We start from the raw sequence: 22,566 nt of genomic DNA, 5'->3' as shown, positions 1-22,566 counted from the left end.
GACTTATGTATTAGATCCGACTTGCAGAAAAGTGTTTGAATTTTCTAGAACTTGGACAGATCTCTATGTTGATTATGGTATTGTTTGAGCAGAAATACTCAAATTTCGCACCACTTGGGGTTATTTCTTTTAGTTCACATTTATTTTGAACTTAAGTTTTCCAAAAACTTTTGATTTAACTAGTCAGGCAAGGAAGTACGTAGGCGATCTTCACAGCAAACCAGAACCAATACACTCACTAAAAATAAATATTTTTTTAATAAAAATTTTCCAAAATACATTCGAAATACGCAATTATCCCTTTTTTAGTTTTCATTTAAAAAAAAAATAACAAAATAAACAATAAATTTTAACCATAAATTTGACAACATATTATTAATTTTGAAATATTTGAAAACTACGCATCCCAAAAAAAAAAAAATTATCAAGAAATCATAATTTTTTTTTTTTTTTTTTTGCTTTTTGTAGTCAAAAAATAAATCATTAATCTTTTCTTTTACAAAATCATAATAAATTTATTTATTGACATTACCGAGATTTAAAATCAAATTTATGTGACATATTTTCAACCCTTGATTATTTATTTTTTATATTTTTAATTTTTTTGTTTTTTTACGCCTACAAGTATACTATATGATTGTAACCGAAAATTATATCGTAAAATTGTAATTAATTCAATTTCTATAACAACCCGATAACAAAAATATTAAATTTTCTGTTTTATAGATTTTTTGGTTTGTATTTTGAACAAAAAAAAAAACAAAAATATTCCCCAAATGACTTTTGTAATTCAAGTTTTTGGAACAAAACCGAAAAAAACGGGATCAACAAAAATTATTACACGAAAATCACAATCATAAAAATACAATCCTTTTTTAACTACATATGTATGTACCTAAGTATTGTTATACAAATGTAACACCAAAAACAATTTTCAATTTCAGAAAAAAACACAATTTCATAATCCCCGAAACGGATAATAAGAAATCAAATAAACAATATACAAATGTATAATACAATAATGAACATTACATGCAGCACTGTTATACAACACATTATAATAATAATAACTGCGACGACATACCATGTGCGATATTTTTTTCATTTATTTTAGCTAAATCGATTAGATTTTCACCAATTTTCAGCCCACGTACACAACCAATATAACCTTGTAATTCAGGATAATCTAAATTTGTTCGTAATAAATTTGTTGAATCATAACCTCCAATATTAAATTGAAAATATTCTGTAGGTGGTGCTGGTGGTCGATGCGGTGATAAAACTTCTGTCCTCCCGAAATGAAAACAAAATAAAAAAAATAAAATTAAATATAAAATAAATAGTAAATATGAAAGAAAAAAAAAACAAGAGAAATGAAAAGGTTAACATCAATTTGTATCAATAAAATATAAAATAATAAAAATATTGAAAATAATGTAATAAAAAAAAAGAAAAAATAAAAAAAATACGTTAATATTAAATTATATTACGATGAATGTTGTACACACAATTGAAAAATAATAGTGTGATTTCGAGAATCGTTATTGTGTCTGAAAGAATGGGACAAATTCAATTTATTTGTAAGAATTTTGAATGGAAAAATTGCTGTTTCGAATTTCATTTTTTTAATTTTGTTGAAATTTGGTATAATATAATATATTCTCCTACATTATTATTTCAAATAAAACCCACTTGTTCTGTAGGGATTTTTGTTGCCCTGGTTTTATTGGCTAGATTTTAAGAGTTTAAATTCATTAAATTCAAAAATATTACAAATGAATTTTATTTTCAAAAATGATTTTTCCATGATTTGTTTAGAAATTTTCAGTTTTGGAGTGAAGAAGACACATCCTGAAGTGTCATAAAACTATTCCTAAAAAAAATTCACTCTGACTCGAATAACTCCATTATATCACGCTGTAGGTGCTCTGTAATATCCTCCATACAGTATGTGCTTTCAACTAAAATTAAAGGTAAAAACTATCTTCGTATCTAATATTAATTTTTATTTATAATTAAAAGATAATTTCTCTCCAAAATATAGAATATATATTTAGTAAGTTAATTTTATAGAAACATAAAACCCCCAAATATCTCAGAGAAGGTGAACGTAGAACGTGTATGCAATTCCTCTTATATAGGAAAAACAATTAAATTTAATAAGATATAAAAATCTAAAGCCATCTACCAAAATAAATGTTTATAAGTATTCATTAGAACTTCTCCTATATTTGATGGCAAAATTACGAACTATTTTATGTCTACCGAACACTGTAATAATGTGAGGGAGTTAAAGTTCTAAATTCATCATTTTAAATAATCATTTTTTTTAGTTGATTCCTATAAAATTTTCTCTTTGTACACATATTTGGAATGTCCTTGTAAAAAAAATCTGTTATACAGTTTTTGGAAAGTAATATAATAATTTTCGAAGAACGAAAATAACTGAAAAAATGAAAAGGATTCTAAAAGAAAATTTTTTTTTTGATTTTATTTAATATTTCTAAATGATATTTGTGTGAGACGAAAGACTACGTCATCGTATATGCGTACATAATTTTAGCAAAATATTATTTTATTTCATTTAATAAACCCTTAAAATATGTATGTGAATGGTATTGTTACAAAATTCGACATTTGTTATTATCCAAATCGAACTATATAGTTATAACAATTTCGTTTTCATTTATTCATAATTGAAACCCAAAAATAATATTCTCTTTACTTTTAGATATTATTGGAAAATGGTTAAAATTTAAAATTCATTTTGATTGAATCTAAGGAAAAAAGGATCGGAACAAAGAAGAAATGGCGATGGATAAAGGAAATTATGGCACATAAATTTATGTGAATTATAATTTTTTAATTAAATTTTGGTTTTCCTTTTATTAATTTTATTATTTATTTTAATAATATTTTGATTTATTCTATATAAATCATATAAAGAGAATTTATTATTAAAATTTATTTTACCTTTTTCTGGATTAATCCATGGTTTATTTGAATATGTTTCTAATAATTTTGTACCACGATCAATTGTTACATTTTTATCATTAACATGCATTATTGTTTGTATACCATCTCTAATAACAGCAACTTGTACACTTTTACCAGTATTCAATTCATTATTTGATATTGTTAAATTAATTATTTCATTTTCATAATTATACATAAATACAACTTCATTTGAATTTGTTATAAATAAATGTATAAAATTATTTAAATGATCATTTGCGTATAATACCAATGAATGTGTATCATAAGTACGTAAATTAATTAAAATATTTTGTGTTAGAATATCCTTTAACATATCACGTTCAACAATTGATGATGGTATCAATGTATCCTCTGGTATATTTAAATAATTTCGTTTTAAATATGATTCACGATTAATAAATGTTAGTGCTTTTTCATTAATATCTAAAAATATAGAAAAGAAAATAAGTAAAATAAATAAAATAAGAATGTGTAAATATATAAAATAAATAATTTGTAATATACGTATATGGTTGTATAGGCGTTTACAAAGGGTGTTTTTAATTTTTAACATTTTATACACTTCATTTGTTTAAGCTGTCAATTGTCAGATCGGAAAATACTTCTGAATTTTTAAGTTACTATTCACATATACGACGTAAACTACGATTTAATCTGACTCTTATAAAAGCCGTATATGTAATTTTGCTTGACATCAGACTTTGTCTTAAAGTCAGGCTTCGTCTTTGCTTTAAATTTACTGTCAGATTTTTTATAAGTAAAAAATGACAAGAAAGAAATAATTAGTTTAAATAATTAATTGTGAAAACGTTAGATGAGTTATTAATTTGACATTTTGACTTTATCAATTATCCGTCAGTAGACCAACTCTTAATTATTTCATTTGACAGTTTACTAAAACTTGATTTGCCAGTACGTGAAATCGATTGTTATTTGACATTACATCGATTGTTATTCGTCAGTTATCCCGGATTGATAAAATTGGTCGCTTCGAATGGATCTACCACTAAAACGAAATCGTTTACATGAAATATTTGCAAGAAATTGTATTATAAAATAAAAAAATTACATTCAAAATCACAATATTTTCGTTGCCTTTATTTTTATTTAAAAAATAAATACACCTTATATAAACATTACACGCATACGTATATTTATAAGGATAATTATCATTACAAGATTATAAAAATATGTAAATTCATACTATAATATATCTGTTATACACTTAAATTTTTATGTATACATATATTAGTATATACACATACACAATATTTAATGTGAATAAACATTTATTTCTAATGATATAATGTTAATAATAATGATAATAATGATGATAATGATGAATTGAATAAAATGAATGAATGAATTAATGAATGAGTGAATGTATAATGTAAATGAACGAACAAATAGAATTTATTTATATGTAACTCCCGGTTATGTACAATTAACATAACATACATATTATTATACTAATATATATATATATACGGGCTTGTAATTTATATAAAATTTTATAATTAGGAGGAATAATTTATAATGAATTATTTTTTGAGTTATTCATAATATTAAAGATGTTCCAATGTTTTTTTCATTAAGCTTAATAAAATAATTATTATACTTTATTTATGGTAATAATATTTTCAAGGAAATACATCCATTCCATGTATACATACATATTATATACATTAAAGTATGGCAGTGTTATATTATACCTAACAAGGATTTAAAATGATAGGAGGGTATGAAGAATTAAAATTAACTGCTGTATAAAGTTGAGTACATCATTAAACATTCGTTTAAATGTTTTTTTTTTTTATTTTTAGGTTATTTTTTAATTTACACAATTTTTTGAAAATTTTTTTTTCTTTTCCTCAAATAATGCTTTCCAGGGAAATATTTTTAATGATTCCACTAAAAAAAAAGGTCCATATTTCGATAATTTCATGATTTTGTGTAATTTTGTTCACTTTTTTTTAGTTTTAATAAGGAAAAATAAGTGTTCTCGAATGAATTGAAGAAATTTCATTCGAATTAATTAATGCGACATATAGAAGTCAAAGGGCAAAGCATAAAAAACACTAATTTAAAGAAAAAAAGTCGGAAAACTATAATCTGGGTGTCTGAAAATAAAATATTTCAGTTCTTGCAGAAAATTGAGAAAATACGTGTGTCTGGAACGCAATTCAAATAAAAAACAGCTAATTACTAGCCTCAAAAGCGGGAGTCGTTGTTTTTTACGACTTTTGTCGGTAACCAATTTATGTCGTAATTAAGTACCGCAAGAGTCGTTTAACCGCCATTAGTCAGTGTGTCGCAGACTTTGACAGTCATTCATATTTTTTGTTTTGTAAGTCTTTCTGTTGCAGATTGTTATTTAAAGTATTAAGTTGGAGATTTCAGATGTTAAAGAAATTAAAATTTATGATTTCTGAAAGAGAGAAATGATTACGAAAATTTCTTAATTGTCTTGTATATCAAAAATATTAATATGACAGTTAATTGACATTTTGACAGATTATGATTTTACTTAAGTCGATTGGAAATTTTTTGCTCCTGCGGTAGCGAAACTTTATTTGAACAACTTTAAAAAGTCAAATAGATTGAAATTTTATCGACGCCCGCGATTCACTCGCGGCCATTGTTGAAGGTTTTTAATATTTTTTTTTTTATTTGGCTAATTCATTCTGATTATGACTATAATAATCAAATTACAATTAAATTTTTTAAAATTAAAACTAATTAAAAACTAATAAAATTATTCAATTTGCAATATAAATTATGAGGTCAAGAAAAATTATTATAACATTTAAAATATGTCTAGTTTTACAAATTAATTTCTATATGAAATGAATAACACTAATAATATATTTTCCTATACACTTATGTACAAATCGTGTTCCTACATCCTCCTTCTCTTAAATACTTACGTAAAGTAATCATAAAACTACTTTCAATATTATGAAGTCTTAAATTTGTGACAATTTTATAATTATAAATATATATTATATGTTATAAATAAATTTTCATGAATAACTTCGCGTATGCAATTATAATAATTAATAAATTTTAGTTTCTTAATTTTATGTAGTAATGTTAAGTAAAGTGTAATAAACGCATTCTGCTGTATTAAAGTTGTCATGTTATGTGCAACTCTTATAATTTGCAATATTACTCGTATAGTTTCAACAACTAGTATAACACAATATAAATATTTATAGTTAAGATAATGATAGAAAAATAAGTTGTTTTGGATGTTATTTCCACACAAACACATAAATGCTATTTATATTAAATTTCTCCTAATTAAAATATAATGAAATGCTAGAAATAATTCCAGATGAACACTTTCTTAAATGTTAAAAAAAAAAAAATGAGAAAAATAAAATTTAGAAATAAATTGTTTTTTCTTATATGTACTCATATATGTAAATCTGTTATACATATATAAATATGCATAATAATATATTATAAATATAATATATTATTATATTTTTATATACTTACTTGTTTCACAAAATTGTCCTAAATGTGCCCATGGATTATTACAAACACATTGAAATGTACTCCACAGTTCTTTGCACTCTGCACCATTTTTACATGGTGATGGTACACAAGATGGCTTACAATCTTTAATTATTTCCGACAAATGAACAGACATATAACTATAAATGTCAAGAATTTCACCATTAACAACTAAACCACGGAAACAACCGATGAGACCAGCTTTAACAGATAATTTTTTAAGAAGATCCCTGAAGAAAGTAAAACAAAAAATAAAAAATGAAACTATAATAATAATAATTATAATAAAATATTTTGTAAAAAAATAATGTTATACATATAAACAAACATAATACCAAGGAATTAAGAATTTATTCAACAATTTTATATACGGATAATTTTGTTGAAGAAAATAAGTAAGGAAGATAAAATTTCATTATTTTATAAAAAAAATAAAAGTAGGAAGGAGTATGCAAAATAATATTGTAATACATAATATAAACATTTCTATATACACATATTTAAATATATATAATGCAAATATTACGTATATAATATGGAAATTCATTTCTTACAGAGTGAATCAACGTATAAACATGTAACATACTTATAAGATTCGATTAAATGAAGATAATTTGAATTTATTTGTGGAAATAATTGTGAGCGGGGTATGAAAAACTTTGAGAATTCACTATTTGAATGGAATAAAATGACGACGTGAGTAGAAGTTACAGGTTTGCGAAAAAAATTACCGCAAAACTGGGCAATAGGACTGGCGAAGTGAATATTCTCAATAGGTGAAGAACGAATAAGTAAGTTTATAACAATTTTAAGTTTAGAAGAGTTTTTTTTACATTAACAGAAAATTGGGTTGTCCTTTTTTTCAAAACAGAGGACAAATTTATTCCATTTAATTTTATAAATTGATAAACAAGAGCCTATTGAAAATGTAGATATTACACAAGATTTAAGCGAGCAGATAATTTTCAAAAAGATTTAAATTTGGCAAAATATTTACATCTGTATAAAATATCCTTAACCTATCTATTAAATAAATTACTGTTCAGTGAGCCAATTAAAATTCAATCCAATATATAAAAATTTTCCAAATTGAAAATATATTATTATTATTTCTTCTAATGAATTTATAATTAAAATTTCAAAATATTTGTAATTTATTAAAATCTTGAATGGGAAATAGCTTTTAAATTGAAAATATTTATTAAAATCAATGAAGATAAAATCATTTTCTAATGGTTCCTAACTTGTTGATTGTCCTCTTAGAATTAAACTGCGTATTTGGTAAACGAATACCGTGATCACAACATGATTTATGTGTTCAAGTATTTTGACAATATTGATCCGGGCGAGGTTTAAGAACAAATATTTAAGATAAATATAAATTTTATGTAACACGGCAACTAAAACTAATTTATTAAAATCAAAATTTGGAGATAAGACAATTATGAGAAATGAACTTGTCGACCTCCGAGATCATGCGATTTCACATCTTCTGATTAGTTACCGATTGGTCACGTAAAGGCAAAAAACATCGGCAAGAGCTACTGCGATTATCATATACCCGGATAAGTTCCTTAACATTCCTAAAATTAAATTTAAATTTTTTGTATTATTATTTACAATTTTTAATTTTTTTTTTTGAGTCAAATAAACAATGAATTAAATACTTACGCTGTTGCACCACCAATATACATGCTACCCTCAAATGGTCCAAATTCTTCATGTGCTTGTAAATCAACCATTTTATAATCAGTATTTATCATAAATCTAACATGATATTCATTATAATCAATCCAAATTTTATGCCATTCACCACCATTTAATTTACGATTTGAATCAATAACCAATTCTTTTGTAGTACCAGTATTTAATGTGAAATTAAATGTCAATTGATAATCACCAGTTAATGCAACCATAAATGATGGATATGATGGACGTATAGGCGGTTGAAATAATAGTATAGCTTTTTCACCAGTTGTACGAAATGAGAATGCAATATCACCTTTACGCCAACCAGGTACTTCAATATACGATTGAGATGTGGTAAATGTCACCACATATTTCTGTGTATCTGTTTTTGTGTAAAGATTAAAGAGAGAAAAAAAAAAAGAAAATGTGAATTTTTTTTGCAAATAAAAAAAGAAAATTGAAAAAGGGAAATTGATGAGTGCTAACGAAAATTCCTTAAAAAAAAAAATTCAAAAACAAATTGACTTTCACTTTAAAACCATTTTACGTATAGGTTTACATACATTTTCATCGGTTATGTCAGAATCAATATGATTCATGAAAAAATTGAGGAAGGATTAAATTTTTTTTTTCTCTAGAGTGGTCGCATTTCAATTTTATGATATTAATCTGTAAATATGACAATCAAAATTCACGCGAACACAGGCCCAAATCAATGATGGTGTACGTACAAGGTGCTTTAAATTGAATCATTAGTAAAATTGCCAGAAATAGTTGATATTGACGAGAAGCTGTACATTGTAAATAGATTCAAAATAGACTAGGTTTAAATGGGATATATCGCAGGGTTGGTATCTATTAATAATCGCATTCCCAAGACTCCTAATCGTTAATTTTTCTAATCATTAACATTCTTAATCTTTTAATTCCATTGTCATTTGTTTTTGGTAAAAGTCTTGTTATAGTTTCCAAATAACTCGATTTTGATGTGACCTGAAAATCTAGCAAAAAAATTATTCAAAAAATTGATTAAAATGTAGTAAATTGCAAAAAAAAAATTCTTCATATTAAAATTTTCGAGACTAATGAAGAATTCATTCGATTTTAGTTTCAAAGTGTATAAGGATTAAAATGAAATAAGTACAAGATAATTGATGAAAATTCGAGTAGATTGTAAAATACGCTATTATCGACTTACACGTGTTTGTATGGTTTGTGAACAAAAAAAAATATTCAAGAATATGAAATTGAGTAAAAAATAAAAAAATAAAACGTGTGATATTTTAAATATTGAGTGAGAAAAAAAAAGAATTCATTATAAACCGTTATAAACATACTTATGCACCTACCATTTAGGTCTTTGAATAAAAAATGGTACGAAACAACGACACGATAAGATAAATGAATTGTGCATTCATATGAAACAAATCTTCTTTTTGTCTGAATTATTTGAAATGGATCAGATTAAAATCTATAATGCAAGAGCGCAAATCACTGGCAAACTGTATAATTTTGATGCTACATACGAAGTTTTGGAATTGTAAAGTATTATGGCAATGAAAACCCAACTTTAAGAATTCAATGGACAAAATTTTCAATTGGATTATGTGTACAATTTTCCATGTGGTATGGTACATTGACAGTATGCATAAGATGCATTGATGTGCCAGCCATTTTTTTTATATGGAAGTGGTAATTTTTGCCCTAACACCAAAAAAAAAATCTGATGTGGTCAGCACATAACCGACCGCATTGTGTATTGTCTAGTAAAATGAAAGTGTTACAGAATATTATAAAAATGTCTGTTAAATACTTCTTTCCAATTTTTAGGACATTAGTAAGCTTATAGTTAACATACTTAGAAAAATGTAAATTTGGCTCTTAGTAGAGTTTCGCTTTGTGCTACTCGAATTCCCTGAAATGCTCGCCAGTTAGTTTCGGTAACAACCAGAACTCAAATATCAAATTTCAAGAAATTCCATCAATTTGTTCTGTGGATATGGTGAAAAATGTAAAATCGGCCCGCAAATCAGTTCTCGAGCCCTGATCTTTCCAAAAAAGTTATATGTTCATTGCTTTAATATGAGGAATTCATATATTAAATTTCAATGAAATCGGTTGATTATTTCTCTTTATATACACAAAAGTGTATGTTTGGCCCGTAGTAAACGTCTAGTTGCCGATGCCTGATCTTTCCAAAAAATTTACATGTTCATTGTTTTAATACGGGGAATTCATATATTAAATTTCAATGAAATCGGTTGATTATTTCTCTTTATATACACAAAAATGTATATTTGGCCCGTAGTAAACGCCCAGTTGCTGATGCCTGATTTCTTCCAAAAGTTAGGAATTTTTGCGTATGATCGAGCAAAGCTTATATATGAAATTTCAAGTAAATCGGTTGAATACTTTCTTCAAAATGGTGAGAAATGTAAAATCGGCCCGCAAATCCGTTTTCGAGCCCTGATCTTTCCAAAAAATTTATATGTTCATTGTTTTAATACAAGGAGTTCATATATTAAATTTCAATGAAATCGGTTGATTATTTCTCTTTATATACACAAAAATGTATATTTGGCCCGTAGTAAACGTCTAGTTGCCGATGCCTGATTTTTTCCAAAATATACGAATTTTTGCGGACGGTCGAGTTGAGCTTATATATAAAATTTCAAGTAAATCGGTTGAATATTTTCTTCAAAATGTTCAAAAATGTAAAACAGGCCCGCTAAAAAGTGCAGTTCCCGAGGCCTGATATATACCAAAAGTTGATCGATTCGTGCCATGGTGGAAACAAACTTACATATAAAATTTCATCAAAATCGGTTCGACCGAACTTGAGATACACGCGTGCACACACAGACCGACAGAAAGACTGACCGACAGACCGACAGGTTGCTAAAAATAGTTTATTTACACTTCCCTACTATGGAGAAGTACGTTCCCACCGAAAACTCGATATGCAAAATTTGTTGCTATCACATAACCTACCTATTGTTTACACAATACGGTCGGTAATAAAATTATATGGGAAAATTGCAAGTGAAAATTATTCGGATTACTTGTAACAAGGAATATTTTCTAAAAAATTTTATCAAAAGTTCCTGAGGCAAAATGCTTGGTACATATTGGATAAGTGGAAAATTATTTGGTACAAGTTGGTACAACCAATTTTTTTAGCCTAATCAATTAGAGATTTCTTCAAGCAAAATTGGTTATAAAAGCAAATCAAGATTTGCATTAAATATTTGGCGAAAATGTTAAAGAACGGAATGTTGCAACGGAACGGAGTAAATTGGTTATGATTATATAATTTAGCCTATAAATTCGGCAATGAATTCTAGATTATAATTGAAAGCAAACATTTAATTAATAAAATTCTTAACAACAACATTTGAATTAAGAATTTTGATCATTCCAGGAAAAATATAAAAAATTATCATTTTGCACGTAACATTTGCATATTTGTGTCAAATATTGTGGAGGTTTCCAAATTAAACAACGAACAAAAAAAAAAGAATATAATTAATGATATTAAATTATATGAGATGAAGAGTTCATTTTTCTACTCCGAATTCTGTTTGGCACTTTTTTCTCCCCCTATTTTACATTCTTTCATTTTATATGCATTTCGCTTTAATTGAGCCAATCGTAATGTAATTAATTATTGTTTAATAATACCGGGTGCAAAAAAAAAACAAAAAGTTGAAAAAAAATAAACGCAAGATTAAATTTTAAATATCTGATAGGTTTCAGTTTTCCAATAAAAAACGTTAAATATTTAATGAGTTCCAATTAAAGCAAAAGAACCAAGTTTTATGTGATGGTTAACTAAATGGTAAAATGATACTTTTGAAAATGAAAGAACTTCAAAAAAATAGAAAAAAAATAAGGAGGAAAGAAAAGTATTATAGAATTTGTGCTTATAAGTGTATTGAGAAATCAAAGGATAATAATGAACATTGTATGGTTTGAATATGGGCATCTCTTCTTTTTGGAATATTAGAAGTTTAAAAAGGTTGAAATTAAGTAGAATTTGAAAAGGATAAAAAAATCGTTTGTATAGAAAAAAAAAATAATTTAAGTATAATTTAATGGAATCGGGAAATTTTTATAAAATGAATTTGAATTTTTTTTTAGATTTTCACAAAATCCTCAAAATTCCCCACGATTTAGTTAAATCCTAAAATAAATATTATTGTTGTGCACGGTTAAAATTAATTTTAAAGCAATTTGTTCCCAAAAAAAGAGATCTAAAAAGAGACCAAGCTAGTAGCCAGTCAAAGTTTGTACATATGGTAGTAGGCCGTTTGATTCTAGTCAAGTTCGCCGTCCCAATACTCCTATAAAATGCAAGCTCTTTAATTTTTAGCATTTTGATAAACCTCGAAAAGTTTTTTTTCCTTTCATTCCAAAAATATCACTGTTTTTAGACTTTTACAGAGAAAATTCGAACTTAGTTTGTATGAGATGAGGGTTCTGATACTGCCCTGTCTTTTATGATTTTCTACCGAGAACAATTAAAAAACTTTTATTTTTTATTACAGGTGTTAAAAATCATGTAGAGATAATGATGAAGACGATTCAAATTTTTGTCAAACCTATTATTAGCGGACGGTTTGAATCGAACCTAAAACGTAGTTTGATGGTCACAAACTTCCTAAAACTAGTAAAACTGACTAGTTTTGCTTAATCGTGTTTTTGTGGCTACACTATTTGAAGGAAGACACGGAATTGCTGTTTCATTGTAGGCTAAATCGAGAGGTCTCGTTTTTTTTTCAGTCATCCTGTTCTAATATTTTCTGCTCTATAATTTGAGCGATCTCAATATTTCCATTAAACTAAGCTCCAAATGCACTCTACCTTTCATTGTGGAGTTCTTAATTTCATCTCAAATCTCTATAGATGTCACTAATGCGTACATACCAGGAAGAACCCGCCATATTATGACACGCCGTATTCTGAAAAGTTTGTATTTGTTTGATATGTATTAGCTGTTCGCGCAACTTCATAGCTGTTTACCATATATCCATGTAGAACTCAACAGTTTTCCCTATATGTCAATAGTTCTCTTCTTGAAATGCTCTTTTCATCTGAGCTTGACATTCATTTTGTATTTTGCTGTATTTTGGATTGATACACTAACTCCACTCAAATTTAACTGTAGTGGGTTTATTAAATTTTTGTTTGTGAAATTTACATGTACAAATTTACTTTCATTTAGTTTTATTTTCCATTTATTTGTCCATTTACTTATACAATCATACATTCTCAAAGATAATCAAATGAAAATATTTCCTTTATAATCAAAAATAAAAATATCAATTTATTTTAAATATTTATCGTCAGAGGGCTTTTATTCATAAAAATAAAATAGAAATTCTCAGACATAAAAACCTATAAATTATTGTGAGATATTTCAAATTGTTTATATGTTTGTAATATTTTCACTACATTTCTTTTTAATAAGTATACACACATTTGAACATAAATTTAATTTAAATATAAGAAAATCTGTTAATGGTGTGTATGTAGTATGTCATGTGTATAATGTACAATATGTAATCGATAAAATAGGCAAAATATTTACATTGTCTGAGTCTAACAGCCAATTATAATAAGTAATAATATTACGGGATGCTCAGCAATGTAGAGCATTCAATATTAATTCGCTCAGCCTCTCTTTCAATATTAAATATCACAACTATACTTATTACTGTAAATTACTTATATGGCCCTAATACAAAATTCTTATATAATAAATATTATGCATGAGTTATGAGCTCAATGAAATAAATAATTTTAAAATCTTAAAATTTCATATTATGATTATTATTTAAGAGGCCATTAATTTTAATTTGGTCCCCGTTAATAAATTAATATGCAGGAAATTCATGAAATTATGAGCTCAAATTAATTGAAATGTATTGTACATAGTTTAAAAATATTATATAAAATATTTAGTTATGGATGTATATGTTTATGTTTCGTTAATAGCATACAATTAAAATTTATATAATAATTTTGAACAAATTAATCCTATTCATTTAAGCGTAAAATATTAAATATTATTACTGTTATTATTAAAATATGGTTGGTTTATTTCTTTATAATAAAATTATTATATTTGAAATTTAGATAATTATTTTAATAAATATATTTTTTGAAAAACTATGCGTTAAATCTGGTTAACTGAAATTAATAAAATAAATTTCAATTTAAATTTTCTAATATTGGAACCGCATTAAACACCACTTTTAGAGTAATGAAAAGCAGGTGTAATTAAAAATTGTATTGAATGAATATTAATTAAAAATTTTTATTCTGAGAATATTCAATTTGAATATTTTCTATTTATGATATTAAAATTGGTGAGGGCGTTGCAAATTAAATAGAATGAAGGATAAATGAAATCCTATTTTAAGATTAAAAAATATTCTATTTTTAGAACAAACTGCTGTTACCTTCTAATTAATTAATAAATCTCATAAAATAAACAGGAAAAGGGAAGCCAAGACGATCTTCATTTTCATAAATTTTTCCCATTCAATACCATAATATTTAATTTAAAATGTGTATGTATGTATGGTTATTCATTGTTGTTATTTTAAGGCTTAAAAATTCCTTTATTATATGCCTACTTTTGTTTTGATTTCAAAATTTTGTACCTTTTTCCTACTTTTTTTCTTTCAAGCTTTTGTTTTACAATTGACCCATATGAAATGTGGGAGTAAAACAAGAATTGAGAAATGAAAAACAAAAGATATTAGTATTATCATTGAATAATGAAGAAAAAGAGAAACAGAAAATGGCAATATCTTCATATTATGATGGTATGAAGGGCATTTTGGGTGTACAACATTCTTCAAATCCATAAAATAAATTTATTATAATACCCAAGTATACCATTATCTCATTTATTTTGATAATTTGCTTCTCTCTCTATTTTTCTCTTTTTTCTTTTTCTTCGTTACATAGGAAAATTCTCAATCTAAATAAAAAAGAGACTTTTTTCTAAATGAGAGGAAATACCGTATGTAAGGCACGAAACACCATAATTCAAAAATAATAGGTTGATAAGATAATCGACTGTATGGCCAATATTTTTGGTTTTTAAGACTTTATTCGAGTGTCAAAGGCAATGGTTGTCAAATAATAGGTAAAAATCAAATTTTGAGTAGCGGTATTCAAATAATTGGATTCAAATATATGTATTAGGGTCGGCAAAACGGAATAATGTAATATTTAATCATAGCTGTACGATAAGCTTTCGAAGTACGTGTGAAATAAATTAACCCTTTATTATAAATTTTGAGTACGGAAAATTTTGGGAAGATTTCTTTCATCTAGTCAACCGTACTGGAGATTTTATGTCTATGAAGATCCAACTTTTTCCTCAATGTGCGAAATTTTCTACTGTTATCGTTATCCAATTATTATTGGATTATTGTAATAGCCCTTATCATTTCGAAAGAATTAGGAAACATTCCGAACACTCGTTATTTTTCATCGGAACGGATTCAAAAAATCTGATGAATATTTCATTCTCAAATAATTTTCTTCAAATTAATTTTTTAAGGTAAATGTCCTCATAGCAAACTCTTCATTAAAATGTTAGTGTAATTCTTTCGTTCCTGATTGCCAAAAATTATGAAAGTGTATACACAATACTGAGATCGGAACAAGAAACAACAACTACAAAAATAACAACAACTAGGATAACCATAATAAATTCTTTTCTGAGCGTTAAAAAATCCTGTGTTTTAATAAAACACAAAGAACATCTATGTATATGTACGCAATTTTATGTACAGGACACAAAATAAAGCAGTGAATGATGGAAAAAAATCAAAAAAATAAAAAAAATCATGTTTTCATAAAAGAATAAAATAAAAACAAACTAAAAACATACTTGTTTCAACACATTCCAAAGGTCCTAAAGTGATTCTGCCTTGTGCTTCTTCATCAAGATCCTTTTGCTGTAGGAAAAACATATTTGTTATACCAAGACTATGAGGTTCAACATAGTATCCTTCATCTGAATTCCATTTGTTTTCCTTGACATCACAATTGCATGATTGATTTGGGTCCGTACATGTTTTGTTGACGGAACATGGACAACCACCTCTGCATATGTATGTATACAGCAAAACACACACAATTTATGTACAGTTGAATGTGTATTAAAGAAACAAGTAAAAAAAAGAAAAGAAAAGAAAAAAAAAATGGAAAAATTTAATAAAAATATAAAAAAAAAAATAAAGGAGACCAGGAGGGTAGAAAAAAAATTTTGTTTTTTATTTTTTGTTTTCATTTTTTTTGTGTTAAAAAGTTGATGAAATGATTGAAATATTTTGTTACAGGATATTTTGAGTTTCTTATATTTATTACGGGTATGGTATAGGCAGAAAGGTAGAAAATTTAATATAGAAGAAGGGATCAAGTCTATATTCATATATAATGGAATTTTATAATAAAATGAAAGTGAGGAAAATATCAACTGGATAAAGGGAAGAATGGAGATTGATGTAAAAAAAGAACAAGACAAGAAATTCCATATATAAAAGTTAAATTGGTTAAAATAAATTGGAATTTTTCTATTAAATCTTTTATACTCGTATATGAGATTTGCAAATATGAATATTAATATAAATTTAAGGCTTAAATTACGACAGGTTTGCATTACAAACCTGTCTTAAATAGACCCTTTAGCTGATTTTGAAAACCAAAGGCCGGAAACATACGGAAGATGGCGCTCGTATTCATTAAATAAAATTCTTCCTGTATAAAAGTGACGGTGCAAATTGGTGATTATTGAATATTGGAATGTGCCCTCTAATGTGGCCTTTTCGAAAACTTCTTTCTTAAAAGAAATTTTGAAAACTTTTCTCAAACTAAATGTATTGATTTGGTTTAGAAAATTGAACATCCTGTCACAATAAATCTCACAAATAAATCTCGGCGCTTTGGACAGCATTCAAAAGTAAAACAAGTAAAATATGAATTACGAAAACTGTTATACCAATTATAAGTAACTTAATATATTGCGGCAATTAGATTTTATTGTGAGTTGGTGTACCCTTTTGAAATTAATATAGTTTTTGAAAATGAAATAAATAAAAACATTTAAATTAAAAAAAAATACTTACCTTTTAACATTACCTAAAAAATCTACTGTCATATTATTATCGGATGATGTAAACCATGTTGCTGCATGTAGTTCTAATGGCGCCTTATAACAATCATATTTAACATATTGTGTACAATATAATGAATGTGATATTAATTCTTGTAACATTTCTGGTGAGAATTCACGATATTTAATATAAAAACTAAAATCTTTATCTTTAAATGATCTAACATCAACTTGTGATGGTAAATTATGTTCAACAATTGTTTTTGTTGCATTCTCTAAACTTTGAAAATCACATTTAACATGTGCCGGCGGATAAATACCATTACCATCAATATCAATTAAGTACACATCGGATTTTGTATAACCAAGTAATGCTAATTCTTCACATGTCTTACGATATTTTGTAAAATGACAATTTTTACCAATATAACCAATATCTTTACAATCACATGTAACACGATCATCTTTAACAAAACATTTACCACCATGTTCACATGTATTTGGACGTTTACATGGATCAATATAATTACAATTATCTAATGCAACTTCACCAACAACACGTTCTGTTTTAATAACATAACGTGGTTCAATTAAATAATCATTTATTTCAATATCACGAATACAACCGATTAGACCAGATGCAGCTGATTTTAAACTACTACCAATTATAACTTTATCACCGATATTAAATTTTAAATTATATTTAAGTATTTGTGTATAACGATAATCAATTGTAAATTTAATTGTATCATTTCTATAATCAAATTCTATGCTATGCCATGAAGTGGCACGATTTATTTTAATAACAATTGAATGTGTTGAATTATTCGTGCTATTTGGCATTAAATCAAAACTTAATTTATCGGAACTTAAACGTATCTAAAAAAATTTTTTTAATTTTCAAGGTAAATAAAGGTGTGGGTATTGTTAAAAGGATATGTAGTCAATCGTGTGTAAAAGGAATCAAGTAAATATATAGTTTTTTAATTAATAATCAGGTCAAATCGTTTAATGTTGTGACCGTCAAAATATATAGAATATGTGAATCAAAATGAAATGGAGTGTAAAATAAAAACAAAATAGGTGAAAAAGAGAGAATAATGATGACTAGGACGATGACGACAACAACGACGACGACGAGGACAACGATGAAGGTAACGATTACGGTAACAACGACAATGTATAGGACGACAATATTCGTTGTAGACGATATGATATAGATGATAGTGTTAAAAAAAAGTAAAAATAAGTTTAGGGTGAGAGAAAAATTTCGTATATGTATAGGAAATGAGAAAGGAAGGAATACAGCACCGCCGTCAATGACACCATCGATTCGGTTAATAAATAGTAGTAAGGTAGTGGAATACCGTAAAAGTTCATCATTATAAAAATATCGTTCGTTATGTGAAGGTGTTTGTATTGATTGTTGGTTTTTGTTTTAGTTGATGTATGTTTTCCCATTTTGATTTTCCATTTTTTTTTTTTTGAATTTTCAAGTTGTCGTTGTTGAAATTTCATTGTGAGCGAGCATGGTAATGGCAAACCATTAAAGTTCAGGTTTTTTTTTTTGTTAAATGTTTTCCACAATTCCAGTATAGTTGATTTATTTATTGATTTGTTTTTCACACGAATATTTAAGCGAAAAAAATAAAAAAAAAAAAATTCCAATAATTTGCACCACACGTTGTTATCAGCAAAATTAAGAAACACAAAATGAAGTAAAAAACAAAAGAGAAAAAAAAACTAAATGTTAAAAAAATTTAAAAATAAATAAAGAAAAAAGTGATGATCATTCATTAAAAAAAAAAACAAACAAATAAATTGAAATTATCAGGTAGATACTTGGTGGAATTCAGCAGTATTCCGATTAAAGAACGGATATAAATAAATTTTCTTTACAACCAGGTGACCATTTTGTAAATACTCAAATTATGATTTACTTATAACTGAAACTGTAGACTTATTCAGTAATTAAAGTGGAATTATTGAACAAGTGAAGCTTTCGATTTTGAACAGGCATTTACGTTCGGCATTTCAAACTAATTCTCACAAGAAACGTTTAATAATCTTCATTTAACATTCTTTTTCCCGTAACGTAATTGGTCCTCTTTTCTGCAACTATAAGAAATAGAATGACATAAAACGAAAAGTAGAATTTTGCTCGTGGTGGTAAGAAGTATTTCAAACATTAATAATAGTAAGTTATGCTTCTTTTCTTGTCACCAATCAAGAAAGTTGTATACTTAATGGAGTTGTAAGCTTAGTCAGCAAGTAAGAGTTACCAATATGAGAAACCAGAAAAAGCCATTGTAGATTGGGTTTCTTATAAATGACAATTACATTCGTGTTATTTAGGATATATTGTATATCAAGTTCAGTAAGACAAATTCAGATCTAGCATTTTACTGATATTTATGAATTTAAGATCTATTTCAGAACTTTAATGCTAAGTTTTAATCTGGAAAAAACCCAGACGACAAGTTCTTCCAAAAGGCTGTTCAAATATGACGAGAAAAAAGAATAGAATTTTGTCAAAATATGTTGTAGGTCTAAAAAGAAAAGTCGGGGAAAAAACGGTAGGAATCACATCAGTGTACATGAAGAGTCTTAAAGGCAAACAAAACGTTGTCAACGTGACGAAAATCAATTATTTAATATTCTTCTATAGTACTGAATAGGAGGAAATCTAAATTGGAAAAGTGAAAATTAAAAAGGAAAGTAGGTGTGATGTATGGTCACTTTATTTAAAGTTGAGAAAACAAAGGTATGTGTAAAAAAAAAAAAAAATTAGAGTTTATTTGTTTTTTGTTCCCCCTTTTGTTTTTCTTTTTTGTTAATGATAAAAACAAGAAAATTCAATTTACTTGTTTCTTGTTTTCTTGTTTTTTCTTTCCATTGTTACTGAAAATAAAAATGAATGATTTTCATTTTTTATAATATGGTCTTCAGTGTCTTTGTTTTATGCCCTCTACTATTCTATCTTGTTAGAATATGAGAAAGGAAAAACAAATGTATTAAATATTTATTATCCAAGAGTAGAAGGCATGTAACAATTAAATGATAAAATGTTTAAAGAAAAAAACTGAAAAAGAAATTTACGCATTTTTTTCCTTAATATCCTTGATAGAAATTTTTTTTCTTCGAAAACTATTCGTATATGTTAGATGAAAATTGAGTTTCCTGAAATCTACAAAAATTAAAATTAATTTGAAAAAAAAAATTTAGTTTGCATGTTAAACTCCGAGTATTTTAATTTTTAAAACACATGATAGTTTTCGGACAATAGATTGACAAGAGTCCTGATTTCCATATCTATTCTGACCAGCAATATGAATTTGTAAAAAACAAGGCTTTCCCAGCTACGTATTGTTGCTAGTGGGGCGCTAAAGTTATTCTTGTACGATTCGGATTACTTTTAAGAATTTTAGAACAATCCGACAGTAGTTTTTTCTGGTTTTTCTCCGAAGAGAATACATTGTTAAATTTATTAGCCACATATTCATATTTCATGTATCTTTTTTTATTCAGAATTTAAATAATCGCATGAATAACAATGTCATAAACATAGTTATGTATAGAAATACGAAAAAAAAAAATAATTTTTTTTTACCCAAAAATATTTTCATAAATTTTATTTTTATAGGTCTATTTATACCAAAAAAAAAAAAAAAAACGAACTGTGTTAGTTTAGCGGGTTATTATAAATTTTCCATTTCGGTTCCAATTCAAACTGAAGTCGAAGGTGTACCTAGTTAGGTAAATTAGAATTGTTGCAGTCATTCATTTTCTGCTTGGCCGTTCGTTTATGAACTCTGGGTGAGATAAGCACTACAGAGATTTCTTCTCTCTGAGAGATAACAACAAAAGAGTTTTAGTCTCTATGAATAAAAGGAGAATCACAAATTATTTGACCTTAACATATAGTAAAATTATTGGACATCAACCAAGTAGAATTATTTGATCTCAGACGAGAATCATTTCGAAATCAGGTAAAGTGGTGCTTACATTATACAAAATTGAGTTTAGTTAATTCGGCCTTTGGAGACAAAGTTTGCAGAAATTTTTGGATCAGTTGTAAGCTTATTAAAAAATAGTTTTCGGATTCATAAAATTCCAGAGTAATTGTGGTATCCCAGGATTATTAAAGTAAACCCTACCTATTTTCATTCCAAATATAACTATGTACATTTTTTTTGTTACTGTAGTATTTATTATATAGAATATTATTACGATTATACTTGGCATCATCATTTTAATGCTATAGTAAAAAAAAAGGTTAATGTTTTTATTCGTTTACAAAGTTTATTTTTATCAAATATATGCAATCAATTGGGATAAAAATAACTGATGCAAGATATTTTTGTCAATTTGAAATACAAAATGAGTAAAAAAAAATTCCATATTTATGAGATTGTTGTGTTTTTCAGGAAATTTATTTGGTTTTATATATATTAAAAAATAGTAAAATATATAATAAAAACTATTCAAAGGCAAAATAATAAAATAAATAGTCATAGATTTTTTTTTTGTATTTTGCACAAGTGGATTTTCAAATATTAAAACTAGCGTGAAAAAATTGGATTAGAGTAGCTATATAGAACTGAATAATGTTAATCCTATTAGAAACTTATATTAAATATATCATTTTTTGAATTAGAATGAATGAGTTTTCAAAGGACGTTATAAACTACCACTCAATTTGTAATACTAATGAAAGATATTGTTAATATCACGATTCACGATACACTTTGCGCTGAATTCATTCCAGTCCCTTGACAAAGTTCAGCAGATCACCAACGCGTGCTCTTCCCGAAACATTAAAGCCATATCTTCCCAAAAAAATTTCTTTTCCTTCCAGGGTCTTTGTCGTTCCAAAAGTTCGCCCGCCATTCCAAAGTAAATTTGCCTTTTTCCTAGTTTCTTCATCTATAAAGTTTTTCAACACCCCCAGGGGCGGAAGCACCCGAAGAATCGCCCTGCTAACAACCTAAATGGCGACGATCTCAGTTGAAACACCGAACTGCAAGCACCTCGACCTTAAATGCACTATTGTGATCCGACAGCCTAACAGATATTTCCACACTTCCACTTCCTCATAGAATACTTCAGCTCTAGCCACACTTGATGTCTTGGAATCAACAGCGTAAATAGAGAAACCTCCGGTCCACCAGGGCTTTCTATTCAATTTTTTCTTTTCGGAATCATTGACTATCAGTCACCTG

The 22,566-nt window shown here is 26.6% G+C and overlaps 1 protein-coding gene across 4 annotated transcripts in view; it reads right to left on the bottom strand.

The window, feature by feature from the left end:
- Positions 1-22,566, bottom strand: part of LOC129613448 (axotactin) — a 138,074-nt gene that overhangs the window by 37,808 nt on the left and 77,700 nt on the right. For all 4 annotated transcript variants that reach the window (XM_055527519.1, XM_055527520.1, XM_055527518.1 and 1 more), the window contains exons 9-14: positions 17,358-18,223; positions 16,121-16,335; positions 8,191-8,590; positions 6,502-6,749; positions 2,974-3,420; positions 1,085-1,285 (exon numbers count right to left, since the gene is read on the bottom strand). In XM_055527519.1, the coding sequence (XP_055383494.1) occupies positions 1,085-1,285; positions 2,974-3,420; positions 6,502-6,749; positions 8,191-8,590; positions 16,121-16,335; positions 17,358-18,223 (2,377 nt within the window). The remainder of the gene's footprint in view (positions 1-1,084; positions 1,286-2,973; positions 3,421-6,501; positions 6,750-8,190; positions 8,591-16,120; positions 16,336-17,357; positions 18,224-22,566) is intronic.

This window comes from Condylostylus longicornis, unplaced genomic scaffold (genome assembly GCF_029603195.1).
Source record: "Condylostylus longicornis isolate FDR11 unplaced genomic scaffold, ASM2960319v2 ptg000084l, whole genome shotgun sequence".
In the NCBI taxonomy this organism is placed as follows: domain Eukaryota; kingdom Metazoa; phylum Arthropoda; class Insecta; order Diptera; family Dolichopodidae; genus Condylostylus; species Condylostylus longicornis.
The sequence above is the reverse complement of the archived record's forward strand: the minus strand, read 5'-3'. Positions and strand labels throughout refer to the sequence as shown.